The sequence below is a fragment of the Ceratotherium simum genome, chromosome 7, assembly GCF_057802395.1.
Source record: "Ceratotherium simum simum isolate JZ-2026a chromosome 7, ASM5780239v1, whole genome shotgun sequence".
Classification (NCBI taxonomy): Eukaryota; Metazoa; Chordata; class Mammalia; order Perissodactyla; family Rhinocerotidae; genus Ceratotherium; species Ceratotherium simum.
The window spans coordinates 16,108,882-16,131,284 of record NC_141906.1 but is presented as its reverse complement, the minus strand read 5'-3'; the positions used below and the strand labels follow the sequence as shown (position 1 = coordinate 16,131,284).

The window sequence follows — 22,403 nt, the reverse complement described above, 5'->3', positions numbered from 1 at the left end:
GGCCTGCATCACCCTAACCCCAAAACCAGACAAAGACATTGCAAAAAAAAAAACTGCAGACCCATGTCTCTCTTGAACCTAGATGCAAAATCCCTCGACAAAATATTAGCAAATAAAATCCAACAATGTATAGAAAGAATATACACCATAACCAAGTGGGATTTATCCCAGGTATGCAAAGCTGGTTCAACATTTGAAAATCAATTAATGTAATCCATCACATCAACAGACTAAAAAGAAAAATCACATGATCATATCAATAGCGCAGAAAAAGTATTTGACAAAATCCAACACCCATTCATGATAAAAACTCTCAGCAAACTAGGAATAGAGAGGAATGTCTTCAACTTGACAAAGAGCATCTACAAGAAAACCTACACCTAACATCATACTTATGGTAAGAAACTCGAAGCTTTGCTGCTAAGATCAAGAACAAGGCAAGGATGTCCTGTCTCACCACTACTTTTCAACATCATACTAGGAATCCTAACAAATGCAATAAGACAAGAAAAGGAAATAAAAGGAATGCAGATTGGGAAGGAAGAAATAAAACTGTCTTTGTTCATAGATGACATGATTGTCTACGTAGGAAAATCTGAAAGAATCAACAAAAACCCTCCTGGGACTAATAAATGTTTATAGCAAAAGATTAATGGTTGCCAGGGGTTGGAGAGAGGGAAGGATGAATAGACAGAACACAGAGGATTTTTAAGGCAGTGAAACTATTTGATACAATACTACAATACTACAATGGTGGATACATGTCATTGTACATTTTTCAAAACCCATAGAATATACAACACCAAGAATGAACTCTAATGTAAACTGTGGACTTTGGGTGATAATGATGTGTCAGTGTAGGTTCATCAATTGTAACAAATGTACCACTCTGGTGGCAAATGTTGATAATAAGGAAGGTTGTTCATGTGTGGGACAGGGAGTATATGGGAACTCGCTGTATTTTCTGCTCAATTTTGCTGTGAACCTAAAACTGCTCTTGGAAAAAAATTGTTTATTTTTTTTAAAGTTGCTCATAGTATGGAGAAAATAGAGTTGGATCTCTACTCCATCATATTAAAAAAATTAACTCTAGGGTCCAGCCCAGTTGTGTAGCAGTTAAGTTCACATGCTCCACCTCAGTGGCCCGGGGTTCACAGGTTCGGATCCTGGGCGCAGACCTATGCACCACTTACCAAACCATGCTGTGGCGGAGTCCCACATGTAAAGTAGAGGATGATGGGCATGCATGTTAGCCCAGGGCCAATCTTCCTCAGCAAAAAGAGGAGGATTAGCAACAGATGTTAGCTCAAGGCTAATCTTCCTCACCAGAAATAAAAAAAAAGAAAACTCTAAATGGATTGAAGACCTAAATGTGAAAGATAAAATTATAAAGCCAATGGGAAAAAATACCAGAGAATAACTTTATGATCTCAGGTTTTAGACAAGACCACAAAAGTGCAAGCCATAGAAGAGAGATTGATAAATTGGACTAAATGAAAGTTGTTTCTGTTAAATGAAGAATTCCAAAGAGAGGATGAACCTCTGGGTGACAAAGATTTTTGTAAATGATGAGGGATTCATATCTATAAAGTCTTCCAAATCAACAAGAAAAGGACAATAAAATTCACTGGCAAAGATTCTGAGTAGGCAGTTCACAGAAGGAGAAACCTGATAAATGTATGAAGAGTTGCTCAAACTTGCTAGTATTAAATTAAAACAAGATACTACTTTATATACATCAGATTAGAAACAATTAGAAAGTCTAGTAATCACAAGTACTGGTGAGAATATGGGGAAATGGGAACACTTGTGCATAGCTAATACAATAAAAATAAGAATAGCCATTCTGCAGAACAATCTGGTAGTACTTAGTGAAACTAATATGATTATACCCGCAACCCAACAACCCAGCAATTCCACTACATGGTTTATATTGCTGAGAAACTCTTATGTGGGTTCACAAGTAGAGCAGCATGAGGATCTTCATTGCAGCAATGTTTGTGGCAGCAAAGAGCTGGAAGACCGCTAAGTGGTACTTACTGGGAGGATGGATACATAAAATGTGGTCTTTGCATGCAGTGGAATACTAGGCAGCAGTCAGTAGCAATGAATTACTTTCGCATATAGTAACGCTGACATATCTCAAAAGCATAAGGTTAAGTGAAAGAAACATTAAAATACAAAACAATTCTATGTAACTTCAAGTAAATTATATATATATAATATACGTAATATATATAATGTAATTTCAAGTAAATTATATATATATACACACACACACACACTCAGAAGGACATATTTTAAATACTTCGGAGCGGGGCTAAAGAGAGGAGAGAAATGGGAGTGGGATAAAGAATATAGAGATAAACAAAATGTAATTCTCCTGAAAAGAAGACTAATTTTTAAAAGTAAAATAAATACAATATGGATATAATGATCTCATTAAATTATATTTGAAGATTAAATGAGTAATTCAGATAAAGCACTTAGCTTAGCACCTAGCATGTATTAAACATGCAATAAATGTTATCTATTAATGTTATTAACACTACTCATGACACAGCTACTGCAAATCAATTGGAGTTGGCACTTAAGACCAATTGGATTTAGATAATTTCCTCCAAAAGATCCTTCCAGGTCTATGATTCTACTAGAGAGATAGGCAAGTCCTGGCCGTAGATCCAGAAGCAAGCAGGAGAAATACTGCAACAGTCTTAGGGAATGGGAATGGCTGCTAGATTTTTTGCAGTGTTATAGGAGACCTTGATGGTGGCCTTGGGAGAATGCGAATACAATGCACAAATTAAGAAAGTAGAGACTACACAAGTAAACAGTACTATGAAGTTGAGGGACTTAACGTACTCTGGTGTAGTTCCTCCAAAGGGACGTTTTCTTTTAACATTTGAATTTCAAGCTATAAGTTGTGGCTGACTCACAAAGTCTAGCTATAGAGAGAGTATTTGGTTTGGATTATCCCTACCCCATCCTCCACCTTCCCTAAAGTGGGACACAGGGTGTCAAAGTGAAATGAGCAAGATCATCACCTAGTGGCCTGTTCCTCAAAGTGCCAACACAAGATCCTGGTCCCAGAGAGCAGAGAACAAGTGCCAAATCCTTGCCCTTATGTTAATTCAACAAGCATTTACGGGGACTCTATGCCAGGCACCTTTCTGGTGTCTGGGGATATAGAGCTGCTAACAAAAAAATGACAGTTTAAAAATAAAATTAAGGAAGTGTCAACTCAGAAACTTAAGAGGCTTCCCAAAATGACATTGCATTTTAATGTGTTTGTTTTCCATAGATCATAGATGAAGAAGAAACACAGTTTATGAGTAACTGCCCCGTTGCGGTCACCGAAAGCACGCCCCGGAGGAGGACGCGGATCCAAGTGTTCTGGATAGCGCCACCAGCAGGCACGGGCTGTGTGATTCTAAAGTAAGTGAACATAGAATCCTTGTAACACTTCGCTGTCTTTCCCAGGAGTCTGTCAACGACTTCACGGTGTAGTTGAAGAGGATAATCCTTGACTTCCTCTATCTGGAATTTAACACCTAGTGTCCTTAAATTGTGCGAGGCTGACCAGAGACCCACCTGTAACCTCCATTAGCCTCCCACTCTGCTTTATGATCTTTTCTTCCTTCTCCCGTCAAAATTGCCCTCTTGTGCCGCTTCCTATCTGGCCTCCTGATCCTCCGTTTGGTGAGTTATAATAGATGAGAACCAGCTAACAGTTTTCCTCTGAAAGGAAGCATTATCTCACACCTATGTCTCTGAAATTGTTTGCCATAGAATGATGTTCAGGGAGATGTAAATAGGTGGGCAGGAAATCAATTTCTATGGTTAAATAACTTTGGAAAATGCTGTATACTGTATCCCCATCTTGCAGATTCATAAGATATATTAGCATATTGAAGGTTTTACAAAGTCCTACTGAAATGAAATCTGTTTAACTTGGTTTCACCCAGCATTTCCTCTACTTGTTTGACTGCAAAGCTCCTTTTTTGCTGAGACATCTATTAACATTCACCAGTTAGGGAAACACAGCCATAACCTCTTTTAAATAGATTTAAAGACTGTATAGAGTGATGCTAGGAATTTTAGGATTTCAGACAGGCAAATAGTCATGAGTAGATGGGCAGGGCTCCAATCCCAGCATCCAAGAAACCATTTTCCCATGGAGGGAGGGGCTGGGAACTTCCCAACCATCTTCCTTTTCTTTAAATCACCCAAGGCCTTATTTATGTATTTGGTGCATTTGTCTGCACTTCCAGCAGGTAGACATTTCAATAGACTTACAATTGTGGTTAAGTGCAGCCCACCCCTAAGGAGAGGCTGATAGGGAGGCATCCTACCTAGGCACTCCAGTCCTCTCAGTTTCTGGGCTCAGCTGTGCCTGGCTTTTGGAAAAAAGCCCCCAGAGATCTCTGGAAGCCTCTGTCCATTGTCCAGACCCAGCCCTGTCTTTGTCTGGCCCCCTTCTGCTGCCATCTGTCTGGAGATCATTTCTTTCTTTCTTAGTTTAACGCAAGCTGACCATCCTTCCTCAGATTCTCTGAGAAGTTTGGCTCCTGATGTTAATCTACATAGGTGATTAAAAAATTTTTTTTTAGCAGTAGAAATGTTTCTAATGAAACCTTGTATATAAACCCCAATATATAACATGTATCTAGTATCTAGTTGAAATGCAGGAGAAGGCCTTGCGGGAATAAACGAAGACCACAGAAATGAGAACAGAGGCTATTTAGAGCTTGCTGTATAGCAAGGGAGTCAGCTGCCATCACTAGCATTTGGCAGAGACTCAAAGGCAGGCGGAGGAGTGGGAAAGCTTCACAGAGAAGAAAAGGAAGGACTGCAGGTACATTCTGATTGGAGGTTGTTGGCATGGGGAAGCTGGAAGGGGGCTAACTAGAGGTGGAGCATCTTATGTGATTGGTTTGGAGAGCGTATTTGGCTTTCTCTCATTGGTTCTGAGTTGGAAGTAGGGGAGGCGGCAGGACAAAAATTAGAGAATCTGGTAGTTATTGACAAGTCCTAAACCTTCTGGGCTGATGGCTGCTGAGGTTGTAGTTTGGCTTCCCAGGCCAGTTGCTACAGAGGCTAGGGGTCAGAGTTCTATTGTCATTGTCCTATACGGCCTGGCCATTCCCCATTAGTATTTTCAGTCTCTCAGCCTGGAGACTGGGTTCTCAGCTTGGCTTTCCCGTACTCACACCCCTGCCCATGGCAGCCCAATCACGCCACAGAGCCTGGGGCTCTGAAGAAGATAGTTACAAAACATAGATCTATGGGACAAGTCTTCCAGCTCTAAAAACTCTACCCTTTCTGGCCCAGATCTCTCGTTTTCTTTGATTTATTGTTCTCACAAGCCAGAAGCGTTGGATCTTCTTGGTGAAAGCCAGAAAGGCATCTCTTGTTTACCCATTAACAATGAACATATGTGAACATATGTTTATCCATTAACAACAAATGTGGCTTGTCCATTCACTCATTCTTTCAACAAATGTAAATGAGCTTCTATTTGCATAGGCACTCAGGATATATAGGCAGCTGAGGTGTGTTCTTGGCCTTCGAGGTTCTCATGGGCCAAATGGAGGAGAGAGAAAAGCTCAACCAATACTTTCTACGTACCAGGAACTCAGCTGCTCAACTAGCGGGCTTTATCTAATTTAATCTTCACAACAAACGATCCCCATTTCACAGTGGAGGGGACAGGCTCAGGGAATTAGCCAAGTTTCCTGAAATCACACATTCGTTTAACTCTAAAGCCCATGTTTTTCCTTTCTTTTATGTATTTTTTTATGACGGAATTAAATATAAGCTACAACTATTCATTAAAGATATAATAATTTTATAGGTAAGACATAAATACGTTCACATTGTAAAATTTCAAACAATACAGAAATTAATGAAATACAGAAAAATACAGAATATAGAAAAAGTGAAAAATCCCTGACATCTCCCCCAGTAAATCCCAAAGTCTCCTACCCAAAAGTAGCAATACTATCAATTCGGTATCTGTTCTTTAGACTTTTATCTTTAGACATGTATTTATATGCGTGTAAGTAAACATAAAAGACCATTGTTTCATTTTTGTGGGAATTTAAATTTACACAAATGGTATCATGGTTGCATAATGTCCTGAACTTGACTAAGTTTTCACTAAATAAAATGTATTAGATAGATTTCCAGGTCAGTACATGTAGATCTACCTCATTTTTTAGACTGTTGTGTATAATCTGTAGTGTGACTGTGTTAATTATTCCATGGTTGATGGACATTTAGATTGTTTCCAGTTTTTCATATTACACATAATGCTGTGATGAACATCCTTATACATGCCTCTTTGAGCAAATATGCAAGTCTTTTATCCATGATAGATGCCAAAAAGTGGGATCATAAGGGATGCATTTATAATTTTAATAGACACTTCCAGATTTTCCTCCAAAAAGCTTGCCAACTTAAACACTCTCCCTGACTGTGAATAAGAGAGCCTATTTCTTTGCTTGCTCAACAACTCGATGTTATCGATCTTTAAAATTCTGCCAATCTGATAGCTAAGAATGGTATCTTACATTAATTTGCATTTTTCTGATTACTGGTAATATTAAGAATCTTTTCATATATTTATTCCATTTCTATTTCCTCTTCTGTGAACGACTCATTCATATTATTGTCCATTTTTTTGATAATGTGTCTTTTTAAAATTGATTTTTAAATATTTAAATATATAATTATAGCAAAGTATATTTATGTACAAAATATATTTTACATATAAGTATATGTAAATATATAAAATATATAATTTTATATATAAGTATATGTAAATATGTAAAATATATAATTTTATATATAAGTATATTAAATATATAAAATATATAATTATATATACTTAAAACATTTATAGTTAAAATTTACCTTTATATAGTCCAGATAATAACACTTTGCTATAAATTTCAAATATTTCTCTCTTTCTTTTAACTTTGCTTATGGATGTCTAATCATCCAGAAGTGTGAATTTTTGATTTAATCAAATGTATCCATCCTTTCCCTTATGAATTTTGATTTTTTTGTGCCTTGTTTAAAAATAATCTTCCTACAGTCAAGATTATAAATATATTCCCATATTTTAAATATTTTTATAGATTTAAAAATAAGTTTAGGTCTATGATCTTCCTGGAATTTAATTTTGTGAATGATATGGTATCAATAAGCCTCAATAGAAAATAGATGCCATGCTCAAAATGAGGTGCCAAAGGGCAAGTTAAATGAGGGGTTTATTTAAAGGTGTGGCCAAAACAACAGTGGGAGGAGCCTTTGCCACCCAGGCCTGAAGGGGCAAGAGGAGAGGACAGAGGATGGAGAGGAGAAGTCCACCACCTCATGGGAGCTGAGCCCTTCAGTTAAGAGAAGCAACTAGCCTGAAGTGACCCCATCAGGACCCCTAACCCTTCCTCTGATCCTCTCAGTTCTCCCCTTTGGCCCGGCTCCAACTATGAGGACAACAGAACCCGTTGATAGAGTCCATACAGATTCTCCTCTGCAGCACAGACCAGGGTGCAGAAGGATGGAGAATGTATCTGGAGGAGCAAACCAAAGATATCCAGCACAGATGGGAAATCAAAATCTACCTATTTTTCTCAAAATGGCTAGTTGTCCCACATCCATTTATTGACTAGTTTATTCTTTCTCCAATGGTTTGAAATGCTACGTTATCAAATATAAAATTTTTATACAAGTCCGTTCTGTTCTGTTGATCTTTTTATCTATTCCTGCACGAAACCCACACCACTTTATAGCATAATTTTATGTTTTGACAGCAAGTCATTGCTCATTAATCTTCTGGTTCAAAATGTTCACGGCCATTCAAGCAGATTCATAATTGCAGATGAATCATAGAATAAGTTTGTTGTGTTCAATAAAAACTTATATTGGGATTTTGAATGATGTTGCATTGAATTAATAGTTTAATATGGGAAATATCAGCATCCCTACAATATGTTTTCCTAGTCAGAAATATGGAATATCCCCTATTTATTCAGCTCTTTTATGTCCTTCAGTAAAGTAATGTAATTTTTCTTCATTTAGATTGCACCTTCTTTTGAGGCTTTTTTCCCCATAGGTATTTTATAGTTTTATTGCTTTTGTGAATGGGCTCTTTTTTCCTATTATACTTTATAATCATTGATTGCTTGTGTTTAGGAAACCTATTGACTCTTGTACATTGATTTTGAATCTGGACACTACTGAAGTCTCTTGATAGTTGTAATGGCTTATTCTTTCATACTTTTGGCAAATAAGTATGCCTTTTGTTTCTCTTTCCTATTTTAGTTTATCTTTCACCTCTAGTGGAGTATTAAATAGTAGTATTCATGCTTATTCCTGATTTTAATGGGAATACTATTATATTTCACTTTTAAGTGTAAAAATGTAAAGTATGAAGTACAGGTTTCAAATTGATACCTTCAGTCAAGTTGAGAGAGACCCCTTATCTAGCTGAGAAAGTTTGCTTGTTTGTCTTGCGGAAGGTGGCATTTGGGAAAACAACCAACTGGCATTCCATGCACCTGCTATGTGCCCAGAGTATACCAGCACTGAGAAAGACTCAGAGTATAAGCACAATCCCGACTTTCAAGATACTTTCAGTCTAGTTGTGGTGTAAATAAAAATATGTCTGCAAAAGTTAGCAAATCCAAGACAGACATGAACTGGGGACAAATTAAACATGGTTAGTCAGAAAGGTGATGGGTGAGGAATGGAATAACGGGAGCACCAGAGCTTCTTGGAGAGATTAGTTTATATCTTGAAAGCCATAGTAGGGTTTGGAGAAATGGACAGAAGGGAAGAGGTTATTCCAGGCGAAGGGAGTGGACAGAGTGGAAACTGAAGTGAGAGCCTGGAGGTGAGAGTAAATGTGGCAGCCCCAGGAGACGGTAAACCAACAGACGTGGTGAGATTAGAAGGTCTTTGGGGGTCAAAATCCATTGCTAAATCATGGAGGTCCTCCGATGTCAAGACTGAACTTGATTCAAGAGCAGTGAGGGAGCCATTGGTGGTTATTAAACAGTGGACTGACACGCTGGGAGGAAGGTTTGTAAAAAAGTTAGTAAGGACACTTAAATCTTGCAGCAACCTTCAGGACAGATGAAAAGAGAGATGCCAGCTTTGCTGCAGAGGCCTCACTTGCAAAAAGGAGCATTTGTGTTGCGGTGTTTAGGTAATATTCCTGGGAGAAGGCAGCCTGGTAGAATAGGCTGCAGAGCCTGCTAAATGTCTGTAGATGACAGCTCTGAAGCCCATTTTGTTGGTTGTGTTCCTTTGCCCAGGAGGGCAGGGAAGGGAAGCACATAGCAATTACGACTTTCCTTTTGGCACAAACCTGACACCATTTCCATTTTCCATTTGGATGCAAAGATTTTAACATTGCTAAATTACAGGCTTTCCAGGCTGCCGTCCTTATAGCCTTCTCCCTGCAAATGAATGACCCGGCACTTACAGTTTCCCTGGCATGCTGCAGTGCTGCAAGAATGCTGCAAACTGGTATAGCAGAGTAGCAACTGATTGAAAGAAAAACCCCCTGTGAATAGAATAGATGTTTACAGACCCCACCAGAGGAAAGTCCTGTCCTCTTAAATCTGACAAAAATTTTGTCCCCTGAAGCGATCTTCTCTTTCCATACAGTTATTACCTTTATTACATAGTTTTATTGCTAGATTTCTGACACCCATTTGTCACTTTCTGGGACGGGCTGAGATGTGGGTCCCCCTACTCCTGAGGAGATAGTCACTTGGTGAACCATTTGGGGAATTCAACCTTATGAAACAATGGTTGCTTACAGGCAGTAATAACAGCCAAGAGCCAAGCCCTGTTCTAGGTGCATTACAAATACTTGTTTAATCCTCACAGTAACCCTATGAAGCAGATACTAAAGAGGACATTGAGGGGCCGGCCAGGTGGCACAAGTGGTTAAGTGTGCACCCTCTGCTGCGGTGGCCCAGGGTTCACCAGTTCAGATCCCGGGCACGCACCAACGCACCGCTTGTCAAGCCATGCTGTGGCAGTGTCCCATATAAAGTGGAGGAAGATAGGCATGGATGTTAGCCCACGGCCAGTCTTCCTCAGCAAAAAAGAGGAGGATTGGCAGATGTTAGCTCAGGGCCGATCTTCCTCACCAAAAAAAAAAAAAAAGAGGACGTTGAGGCACAGAGATGTTAAGTAACTTGCCCAATCACAGGACAGTTGACAGAGCTGGCATTCAAACAGAAACATCTGGACTCCGGAGTCTGTGATCTTAATACTGCACTCTGCCATCTGAAATCGGTGCTGCTGGGTCAGCTTCAACTCTGACTTCTCCCTCTCCCCCAACATCCTTAGTTGCCAGGTCTGTCTCTTTTGTCTATTGCTTGCTTTACATTTGCTGCCTTAGTCACAGACGCTTCTTGCCTCGCTATTACAAGAACCTGCTAATCGCTCACCTGAGTTCCTTGCGCTCTGCTCCTTCCTCAAGCTGGGATAAGACTTGCTGTCCTCATACGCCGCTGAGCACTACCACTTACCTAACAAACTTGAACGGAGCTTTCCACCCCCTTTAAGATAAGGTCCAGAATCCTAATCAGAGCATTTAAGTCTCCCTATGTCTTTTACCAGAGCCCCTAAGCAGCCCCTTCTTCCAATGAATCCCTCCACAAACACTGTTCTCCAGCCATTCTTGTCTGCTCGTTCTCTTGGTAACATTGAGCATCTCCTGTGTACAGGCACCGAGGCCTCAGAGGCTGTCTTTGAGGATGTCACAGTCTAGGGGTACAACACAAATGAAACAAAGCAGGTCCGCAGTCCTTCATCTGCAATTCTAAAATCCAAAAGGCTCTAAAATCCAAAAGATTTTTCTTAACTCATTTAGGGCCCGAACCTGCCCTGAACTGACTTGAAGTTAGTTATAGTCTTTTAGTGTAAATATTAATGTGTTTGATGTTGACCCAGACCCTGATGGGGGGTATTACAAAATATACGGAATTTGCACTGTGTTATCTTTCTGAAATCCAAAGATACTCTGAATTCTGAAATACATCTGGCCTCCAGGGTATCAGATTAGGGACCTTGCCCTGCTGACGCAATCCAGGGTGGGAAGTTTGGTGATGGAAGTATCACTCAGAGTGCTGGAGGAGTGCAGAGGAGGCAGCCCTCTGGCAGGACGGGGTTTCACATGAATGTTAAAAAAGAAGCAACTCATTTCTTGCCAGTGAAATAAGCTATTCCCAGCTGCAGCCACTATAAGATCTGAGAACTTATTCAATGCTTCCCACGGCCAAAGAATAAAATCAAAATACCTTAGCATGGAGTCCAAGAACCTTCGTGACTTGTTCCAGCCACCTTTCCAGCCTCAGTTCTAAGCACTTCTTCTCTCCATGTGAGACTGTGAGCTTCAAGGAGGAGGAAATCAATTTTACTCCTCTATGTGGCCCTAAAGCAAGGGTTGGCAAACCACAGCCTGTAGGTCAAATCCGGCCCACTGCCTGTTTTTGGAAATAAAGTTTTGTTGGAGCACAGCCACATTCATTCATTTGTGTATTGTTTAGGGCTACTTTCAGGCTACAGCAGCAGAATCGAGAAGTGGCAACAGAGACCACATGGCCTACAAAGCCTGAAACATTTCTTCTGTGGCACTTTATAGAAAAACGTGTACTGACCCCTGCTCTAATGCGTCCTCCAGTGCTAGGAAATCAGTAACTGCTGATTCCTGTCCCAGGTTCTCCTAAAAGCCCAGCTGAGACAAAGCCTTGTATGCAGGTAGTTTATTTGGGAAGTGATCCCAGAGAGCAGGAGGCTGAAGGGGGCATGATTCAGGCAAGTGTTATTAACTTGGCCATCACTGTCGGCAACTGGTGTTTGATCCTGCTGGGACCTTTTGAGAAGCCTTATGACTTGTGTCTCAGAACAGTGTGTCCAGGGATGGAGGAGGAAGCCATTATCCATTGCCTTCCATCTTCTGTTGACCAAGGTTGGCCCCACAAGCATTAACTCCCTTGCACTCCTAGGTTGCACACATGTGAGCATTCCTCAGATTCTAACACATGCTGCAGCATCAGAGAAGCTCTGGGACAGGAAGCAAGCAGTACACTACACAGACAAGGTGTGCATTGTCCGCTTACAGTGGGGCAGAGCTGGTCACTGCAAGTGGTTGGAGTCAGAGTTGGGACGAGAGGATGTGAAGAGGTGTATAGAGGGGCCCAATGCATCGAGTAGGATGAATAACAGTATAAGTAGCTTACATTCATTGCCAAGCACTATGCGAGGTGTATTGCACCTTATCTTACTTAATTCTCATAAAGCCTATAGGGTCTTCTGTACATTGTTCCCATTTTGTTGATGAGAAAACAGGTTTAGAGAGTTTATATTCAGGATCATGAAGCAGTTAAATGATGGAGCTGAGACTTAAAACCATTTCCACGTGACTCTAAGCCTTTGTTGTTAACAAAATGCTAAGTTAAACTGACCAAGCTTGACCACCCACACCCCATGCCTTCTGCCTCGGTTGGTCTGTGAGGTCTGTGAGGGCAAAGACTCTCCTATAAACCGGGGGGTGGAGGATGCCTGTGGGGGCTGATGTTGTTCCCCAAGTGAGGAAACTAATTGTCATTTAGAAAATGGAAAACAAATCCAGGAACCTGGCAAGAAAAAGTCTTGTTAGCGAGAAGAGAGGATGGCTATTAAGGAGGAATTAGCCAGCACTCATAATACTTTGTACTTCATAGAGCTCACCAAATCTTTTTATCATGGAGGGAAATAACATAGAAAACCCACATGAGATGACTCTGTGTGTGATTTAGAGGGAGCTGGCAGGGTTAGGAGGGTCTGATGTGGCTGGGGTGAAGCTTACCCTACAATTTTTCTGGCATTAGGTATTGAGAAGAACCACAGGCTCCTTTGTCGTAAGGCAGGGTGGCCTTCCCGTGAGGCCAGCTAGGACCTCAGCAATGCTAACCAGGGGGGGAAGTGAGGAGTCAACAGAAAATGGGTGGAGGAAATCCTGGACCAGCTAAAGTGGCTGGTTCTTGGGAGAGCAGTTGCAAAGAGTGAGGCCATGGCTAAAAGGACAACTTGGTTCAGGAAGACTTACATACCCTATGACCTACCATCCAACAGGTGGAATCCAGATGCCAGGGGTTCCCAGGAGGCTAGTGGTGGCACGGTTCCAGGGGAGAAGTCCAATGGCAGCAGAGTTTCGTTCAGCAGCTGGAGTCCCAGGTGCAGGATCCAGCCCCCAGGGCAGGAAACTGGCAAGAATTAAACAGGAAGTACAGCCTGCAGAGGAGCTCCAGGCACAGCAGTAAACTGAAGATCAGGTGGAACGCTGAAGCCCTGCTCTGTGGACTCTGCTAACGTTGCAAGGGGTCAAGGGCTGCCTGCAACTTGCTGGGCAAGCACGAGTACACACACACACCACCATCCCCAATAGTGCACCAGGACCCACGGCCTGGTGGTGAGACCAGTTCTAGTCCTCTCCCACTGATGGAGCAGGAGTTGCCAATATGTTTCCTGCCCTGGTCATGGGGGGATCAAAACACGATGTTTTAACCCTATGGACATTTTTTTATTGAGATTAAATTCACATAACATAAAATTAACCATTTTAAAGTCATCAATTCAGTAGCACTTAGTACATTTGCAATGTTGTGCAACCACCACCTCTATCTAGTTCCAAAACATTGCCATTGCTCCAAAATAAAACCTTGTACGCATTAAGTAGTTTCTCTCCATTCTCCTCTCCTCCCAGCCCCTGGCAACCACCAATCTGCGTTTGTCTCTATGAATTTACCATATATTTACCATTATTCCGTATAAATGGAATCATACAATATGTGACCTTATGCATCTGGCTTTTTTCACTTAGCGTAATGTTTTTGAGGTTCATCCATGTTGTGGCATGTATTGGTATTTTATTCCTTTATATATCTGAATAATATCCCATTTTATGTGTATACCACAATTTGTTTATCCCTGTGGACATTTTCGACATGAAATGGTCAAAGGATAAAAATGGAAACATTTGGGCAACAGTGAAAAAGAACCAGATGGTATCACACCTACATATATTTAGTCCATATATGTTTTCAACCAGGGAGTATGCACAATAGATGTGTTGCTCCACTCCTAAGCCTCACCCCATCCCTGGAAGGACAGTGATGACTCTGGGACAAGGATGGAAAAGGACAAAGAAATGGTTCCACGCATACTTTGTTTGTTTTTCAGGGTCATGGAGTAAGTGTGAAACAGGTTGGCATATTTTATCCAGTCATCAAAATGGCGTGGTTACATCTTTTACACCCAGTATGTGACCACAGTGTAACAATGTCACATACTTAGGCATTCGTTACTGCATCTGGAAGAAGCATGGGCTGAAGCCCACTGAAGATGCAAAGGATGCTGGAAAGACAAGCAGAGGGTCCTCAGTGCCGTAGAAGAAGGCGTTCCTCCAGCGATGCTCACAGCTCCATCACCATTCACTTTCAATTACTAATCAGAGAACTGTCCCTGCATTATTAGCCTCCCTGCAAGCCTGCTTGTCACCGAGAATACCCAACTCAAGCCAATGAAGACATGAGATTACATAAGAAGAAAGAATGTCCCCCATTCCTTCCATGATTGATTATTGCAGGCTGATTTTAGCTACATTTTTCCTTGGATATTTCCCTAAGATTTCACATTTAACAGCCCCTGGAAGCCAGGAAAACAGAGGAGAAAAAGCTCCTTTATATCTGAGTTCTATGCTATTCATAAATGAAAATCATTGTTAATTTAGAGTTTGACAGCTGTGGTGCATTTGTAAGTCCAGGACAGCTGTCATCAGCACTCCGCCTTATTTTTCAAACAGATGTTTAATTTGACTTTAGTGCTATAGCCAATTTTTGAGGAGAAAGAAAGGGGGAGAAGCCGAAACAGAAATAATCATTATATTCATCATTTGGTTTCCTTTCAAAACATAAATCGGCATGATTAACGATGACATCAGAATTGCTCTAATTGCAGTTTTAGGTGCAGGACTGCTTAGCTGTCACCTCCTACATGGTCCAAAGTCCAGTTTTTGTTTCTCTTCTAAAGTCAGAGGCTGTTTTTTGATAATTACACCCAGACTCTGAACAACAGTCCCAGCTACCCAGGAAAGCCTTCCAGAGTGCAGGAAAAATTGGGGAGTGATGAATGATGGGTGACTGGGCCACAACCCCAGATGAAGCCACAGGGCTGAGTCTTCTCTTGTGGCTGTGGAATCAGGAAACCAACAAAAGCAAAGAGACAGAGCCCTTGGAATGGCAGCCAGGGGCTCCCACTCGCTCTTACATATCTACCTTGCTTATGTGGCTCAGGCAGCTGGGTTTGTGCATGCTCACAGTGTGCAAATCCATCTCGGTGTATAAAATTAAACACATCTGTGGCTCCACGTAGAAATCTGATGAGTCAGAATGTGCTTGAACAGGCCCGGCTGTTCCAGTCCACGTTGCTTGGAGGAATCTTCCTTCACACCAGCTGTGTTGCTAGGTAAACCCACTTTCCTGATCTGATTTCTCTATTCTTGCTTTTTTGTGTTTGGCTCTCAATGGTCTCACTTGGCTTTTACTTTGTACTGTCTATCACGTGTCCAATCAATGGCCCTCAGGACTTCTTTGACAACGCCTCTGTATGGGGACACTATATGCAATAACACACTTACTGCGTATCTTTGAACTTATTTCTTTGTACATTGAGATGGGAGACTCACCTTTCCTTCTTCCTCAGTCAACAGCTGCGATATGTGCTGTGCTAAAGACTAATTTACCCCAAGGAAAAATTTGGCAGATGTCCTGGATTCCAGCTCTTAAGTCATGGTTTGACAGAGGAGTGATCCACAGCCTCATCCAACTAGTGCTAGAAATAACAGGATACTCTAAACAGAACAAAAGATATGGACTCTGAGGGCCAAGTCTGACTCCTCAAAGGGTGGCCCCCCATCTTTTTAAATGGAAAGTATTATTTGAAAATTATCAATCAGAAACTAGTTCTTCCTTAACTACAGAAATATAGGCTTCTGCCAGGTTGCCCACCCAAGAATTTTGGGGAATCTTTAGGGAACCCTTACAAATCAAGAACTCCTGGCTGTTTCTTGCCACCCTGGCCTCTACCTGGGTCCAGACCATGAATCTGTTCCTCAGGCAGCTGCTCCCTCACCTTTGCTCCACGCTTGGACCTCATCCCTTAATACATCACAGCTAAGGCCCAGTGACAATGGTTAATAAGAAGTTGTTGAAAGCTTGGGGAATGCCAGAAGAGAATTATAACACAGACAACCTACATAGCTGGCTTATAGGTTTGAGGCTTTCAGGGCCCAGAAGCCCAAGCTCATCCTTGGGGGTTCCCTGCTCTCACACTTGGTGGTCATCAGGCTCCCTGCCTAACCTCATGGCCAGTTTACTTCTCCCCAGAAGAATGCCCCTAAAGTCCCAGTTGACCCAAATTCTAGACCCAGCTCCCCTCTGGACTAGTTTGTTTAGCATTATAGTTGTGAAGGTGGAATCACACGTCAGGTGGCCTGAGATTGAATTCTGGCTCCACCACTTACTAATGACATTAGGCCAGTCATTTTAAACTCCCGGTGCCTTGGATGCCTCCCCTGTAAAATGGGGATAATAATAGTACCTACCTTATAGGTTGCTGTGAGGATTAAATGAGTTCATATATATAAAGTATTTAGAACAGTATCCGGCATAGAATAAGCTCTATACGTGGCTATACTATTATTATTATTATTGTTAATATTATTACGATTATTGCTTTACATTTGCAATAAAATGAAGATCATCTGACAGATATTTCTAAGACAAAAGAAGTGGTTCATCGCCAGAAGCGAATTCCAGTTTCTGGCACTTAGGGCAAAAACTGTGCATTTTTAAAAATGGTTTTTAGAGCTTCAAAAACACTTAAGTTTCAGTCTCACTGAGACTTTCCTTTTGCTTGCTTGCTCCTTGCCAATTTCCATAGAGAATATGAAGTGGTGTTAAGAAAAACATAAAACAAAATAGTCATGTTAAATTTAAAAAATCCAGACCAGGGAAAATAAAAATTGAAATATAACATCAAGACGAGAGGACGACCAAGCACAAATCTACACGGGCTCTAGGCTCCTATGGAGTTGCAAGAGTAACAGATTACAACTCATTAAATAAAATGGAGCTAGAGGTTATCTGATATAAATAAGTACATATGCCAATTAAATGAATGAATGAATGAATGAATGATTCAGAAAGTTTGATAAGGAACAGGATGTTGATATAATCTCAAAGTATCTGCCCTCAAAATACTTAATAACTTACGAGGAGAAAAACAAGAACTTTAGAGTGGAGAAGTCTGGCAGATGCCAGGAAAGGGGCAAATCTAAATTTAAATCCTATGCCACCTGATAGGATGCAATGAGAAGAACACAGCTGCACTTCTGTGATATTCCTGCTAAAGATGCAGAACTTGAGTCTAATCTTGAGGAAACATCAGACAAGCTCAAACATTTTATAGAATTACTGACGTGTAATCTTCAAAAGTTTTGAAGTCATAAAAGTCAAAACCTGAGGAATTGTTCCAGGTTGAAGGAGACTAAAAAGACATAAACTCTAAAGGCAACACTGTGATTCTAAACTAGATCTTTTGGCTCTAAAGGAACAATTGTCAAAACTTGAAAAGGGTTCAAGGGTTAGATGTATTAACGTTATTTCCTAAATCTGATGGTTATATTGTGGTTACATAGAATATCCTCATTTATAGGAAATACACAACAAAGTACTCAAGGTAATCAGATATCATGTCAACCACTTACTCTCAAATGCTTCAGGGAAAAAAAAGTTCTGTGTACTGTTCTTGGAAGTTTTCTTTAGGGTTGAAATTGTTTCAAATTAAACAGACTTAGCTCAAAGGCAGGAGAGGTGGAGGGGAAGGGAAAAGAGGGGAACTGCATTTGCATCTTCCCTTCTCTTCTTTCTTCTTTTTCCATTTTCTTCCTGGCTTCTTCCTCCCAGAAGGTTGGGCTAAGATGTGAATGAGAAGATACAGGGTTCGTGGAGAAGACAGACAAGGACTTGCCAGGCCTGAGAGGCTGGGCTGAGTCCATTCATTTCTTGATTCCTTCATGTAGCACCACTGTTCCATACCAGCCACCATGCCAGATGCCAAGGATGCAGAGCTGAGCAGAGTGCAGCCTCTCCTGGGAACTCACAGAGTGGTGGGAAAACAGACCAGTCAATGGGCAGCACACATGGTGTGGAGGAGGCCACCCTGGGAAGAGCACAGGGATGGGGTGGGCAGGCACCCAACCCACTGTGGGGTGGTGGGAAAGGTCCAAAGAGCAGAACCTGTGAGCTGACAGAAGGCAATAGGGGATTGGGGACAGAGGAAAGAGCGTATGGAGAGTGTCCCTAGACCAGAGAATGCAAGCAATGTTGGGGACCTGCAAGGGGGTCCTCATGGTGGAGCAGGAGCGAGTAAAACAGGGCGGAGGTGGCGCTCAATAAATGTGACGTTTTTTCTTTACTTTCCTTCTTTTCTGTATCCTTTCCTTTGCCAAAATATCCCTTCTTTGAGAATTTAGCTGAGTATTACTCTAGTTTTTTAATAACAGTAATAATAACAGCTAAAATATGTGCCAACAACCGTATAATGAAGACAGTATTCTCCCATTTTACAGAGAGGAAACTGAGGCACAACTTGCCCAACATCACAGTAGTAGAGCTGGGATTTGAACCCTGGACAGTCTAACTCCACAGCCCATGCTTTGGATGCCACAGTGTATGAGCAGATCTTTAATGAGGCTGAATTCTCGCGAGGATTATTTGTCTTTCATACAGGGGGCTTGCGGGCCTCAATAGTTCTCTAACTAGAAGGGCGACTGGGGGAGATGCTGGTGAACCGCCCTCTGTCGGTGCATCTTACCCATGCACTGCCTTCCCCGCTACACTATCAGCAGTCGTGTGAGTTCTACCAGGGGGCCAGGTAAACCTGGAGCCTGGGCTGGACCAGGTGATGGTTCTCCCCGGGGTGGCTGCAGAGTCAGAGCAGCTCATAGGGGAGGAGGGCAAGAAAGGGTCAAATCAAAGAAGAAAGGCTGAGGATCAGGTCCAAGGAGTCCTCAGTGGGAAGACAGTCCCAAGGGAAGAAACAAGACACCAAGTTGAGTCAAGGCGAGCAGTGTAGGATGGAAACTGAACAAGGCAAAGATGTACAAGGCCTGTCGTATGCGGGGCCATAAGTGGCACTTGGCCTCCGTAGGAAGGAACATCAATGTATCTTTCCCCACCCTCCACCCCGCCACTACCCACAGGACACAACTGTCCATGTGACAAACATCTAATGAGCACCTACCATGCACCAGGCTTGTGCTAGGTGTGGGGGAGAGAAGAGAGAACAGGCTGAGGGACCAGCACGTGAATCTTCACCTGAGACCCTGAGATGCCGAGCTCTCTCTGGAACAGGGCTGCATTTCTGTTTTCACTTTCGCCCCTGGAACAAAGCCAGGAAGTGACAGAGTTGCTGGATTGGAGGGTGAGAGGTGGGAGAGGAGAAGAGCAGGTTCACGCCTGCAGCCACTGCCGCGGCCATCTCTAAAACAGCTCTTTACAGAAAAGCCTAATTATCCCATTATTCCTCTACAGATAGGAAAAGTCTCCCTTTCCACACCTCTCTAGCAATCACTACAGATTCTATTGTGTTTTTCAAGGTGGTTCTTGACCGATTGCAAACATTGCATTAGACAGTTTGCCCGTTGCAGACAAGCTCTGGGGTCAGACAGGTCAAGGTTGGAGTCCTGGCTCTATCCAGTCTGAGCCTGGTATGAGAATAAGGAGCTAAGCGTGGGAAATGCCCCTTCACATTTTTAAAAGTAGTGTAGGGTTTACAGAGCACCTTCCCAAAACTCTTGCAAAGTTGGCATCATAATCATTGTGGGAAATTAAAGCTCAGAGAGGTAACATGATTTGAACTGGATTACACAGACTCTGAATGTGAAAAATCAAGATAGAAACTTGGTCTGCTTTTAAAAGAGGAAGGATTTACTGTGTTTTGCACATTTTCTTTTATGGTGATGAGAATCACTGTATAACACTGGGGACTCTTACGTAGACTCTCTTTGCCCAGTAGTTTTAGCTTGGGATTTCCTTGTCATGTGGGAGTTGGGAGAGCCCAGTGGAGAAGCCATGGGTCATGGAGTCAGCCTCACTCAGTTCCTAATCCTGGCTGTACCGCATAAGAGTTATATAAACTTGGATGAGATACTTGGTCTGTCTGTGCCTCCTCTTTTCTCATCTGTGAAGGAGATGATAATAGTACCTACCTCATAGATGGGAGAATTAAACAAAATTATAATCTATGACAGTGATTCTCAACCCTGGCTACACGTTAGAATCACCTGAGCAGCTTTTAAAACTCACCGGTGTTCTGGCCCCACCTCTGGAAATTCCGATCTCCTTGGTCTGGGATGAAATCGGGGTATCAATACTTTTTAAAAGCTCCCCCAAATGATTCTAATGAGTGGCCAGGGCTGAGAACCCTTGACGTATGTAACATGCTTACTACAAAGTGCCTGGCACATAGTCAGCACTCAGTAGATGTTAGTTATTATTGTTCTTCAAGCTGATGGCATAGTCAAGGCGTGTGGGCTAACATAGTCAAGGCGTGTGCAGAGAGGAGCAAGAGAGTCCCTCCTTCATAAGGGTTTACTTAACTCTCTAGTTGGGTAAAAAAGGCATAAATACGTGAGAAGTTAAATAGCAATATGAGGTTTAAAGCAGAAAGAAGAAGGAAGATAACATTTTTCAAGCACCTTCTTTGTGCTAGGCACTTTCCATATTGGCTTAGCTCATTAAAGCTCACAGGAGTCCTGTAAAGTAGATATTAACCCCAATTTGTAGGCAGAAAACTGAGGCTCCGGGCTCTGATTCACCTACTACACACTGAAGAAGTAGATCCAGGATCAAACTTGATCTGCCTGACTACAAAGGTCTTTCTATTATACCATGTCTTTATCATGCTGATTTCTTGGTGATTACAAAGAAAAGTAATGAACCAGCTGGGATTAGAATTTAGAAGGTTTAAATCCCAGGCTTTATGTACGTATGTATGTATGTATCTGTTTTTTTTTTTATTATTCTATTCATTTATCCTTCTTTCCTTCCATCCGTTCATCCACCCATCCATCCATCCATCCATCCATCCAATTCCATTACCCAACATGGCTATAGAATAAGATTTTCAGTTTAATCAAATATTTTCGTTAATAGGCCAAACTTTTGGGTCAATTTTAATTAATTTTTCATTTTCCTGCATAAGTTCAAAAAGATTAGCATTAAGCTAAACAATATATCACTTCCGGTAAATCATAGAGGAATAGGATAGCTGAGGTTATGCTTTAAAACGTGCTAATGGTATCAGAGTATTTAATGTAGGTTAACTGCTAGTCCTAAACAGTAATACAAATAGAGGAAAACAAAATTAACGTGATTAAATACATCCAGAGACTATTTATTCTGTTAATTGTTAAAATTTAGGCAACAGTCAGATTGCAAAGACACTTGCAGCTGCAGCTCCAAAATAGCTGGTCCTCTCCTCAGCTGTTGCTAATTAATGCGATTTTCCTAATAACAGTTTTCTGATAGCAGAAAGACAGTAGCAAATCAAAACAACTTCATTTTTATGCTGATGAGCCCTGACAACAACAATGAAAATTGCCTAACAGGATCCAAATGAAAATGTTGCTAACTGCAGGCTCCCATGTAGTATTTCTTGCGCACAGTGGACCCTCAGTGCCGGAAGTTTATCTCACAAATACACGGGGTGTATGGGATAGCATAGCAAGTCGTATCCTCATATCAGCCACAGTTACACTGGGTCACAATGAGATTATGCCACAGGCACCAGAGAGGAGCAGGAAAGTGCTCTGGACAGTTGTCCTTTGCTCTGGACCTGGGCCTAAGTGACCCATCTTCTCTTAATTTGTCTGACACTATTTTTTCCAAAAGACAGAATTCAAGCAGACCAGTTTGCACCATTCCATACGCGGAATCCCTACTGGGCAGAGTTAGCAGGAAAGCAATCCAGAAGTTGCCAGCATCCCTCATGTTCAACACATCTATAGTTGCCTTTGACTCTCGTATTGATCTCCAGTCTTTCTTTCTTTTCCTCCCTTTCTCCTTCCCTCACACTCTTCCTTCCTTTCTTCTCTTTCTTATCTCTGAAAGTATTTTCTATGAGGAAGACTAGAAAACAGGGTAAATCATACTCAGATTTTATGGCTTACATGTGGTCTCATGTTGTTGCTCCAGAACTCTGTAGGGTTCAGTATGATCATGGCTTACTTCTGACCAGCTCATGTGATATAAGGATGAACTCGGATGCTACAA

General features: G+C 41.6%; 1 protein-coding gene across 1 annotated transcript in view; it reads left to right on the top strand.

The window, feature by feature from the left end:
- The window catches only part of SPON1 (spondin 1), a 250,084-nt gene that overhangs the window by 66,361 nt on the left and 161,320 nt on the right, over positions 1 to 22,403 (top strand). Inside the window, exon 3 of the mRNA XM_004418457.3 lies at positions 3,302 to 3,435. Coding sequence (XP_004418514.1) covers positions 3,302 to 3,435 — 134 coding nt within the window. The remainder of the gene's footprint in view (positions 1 to 3,301; positions 3,436 to 22,403) is intronic.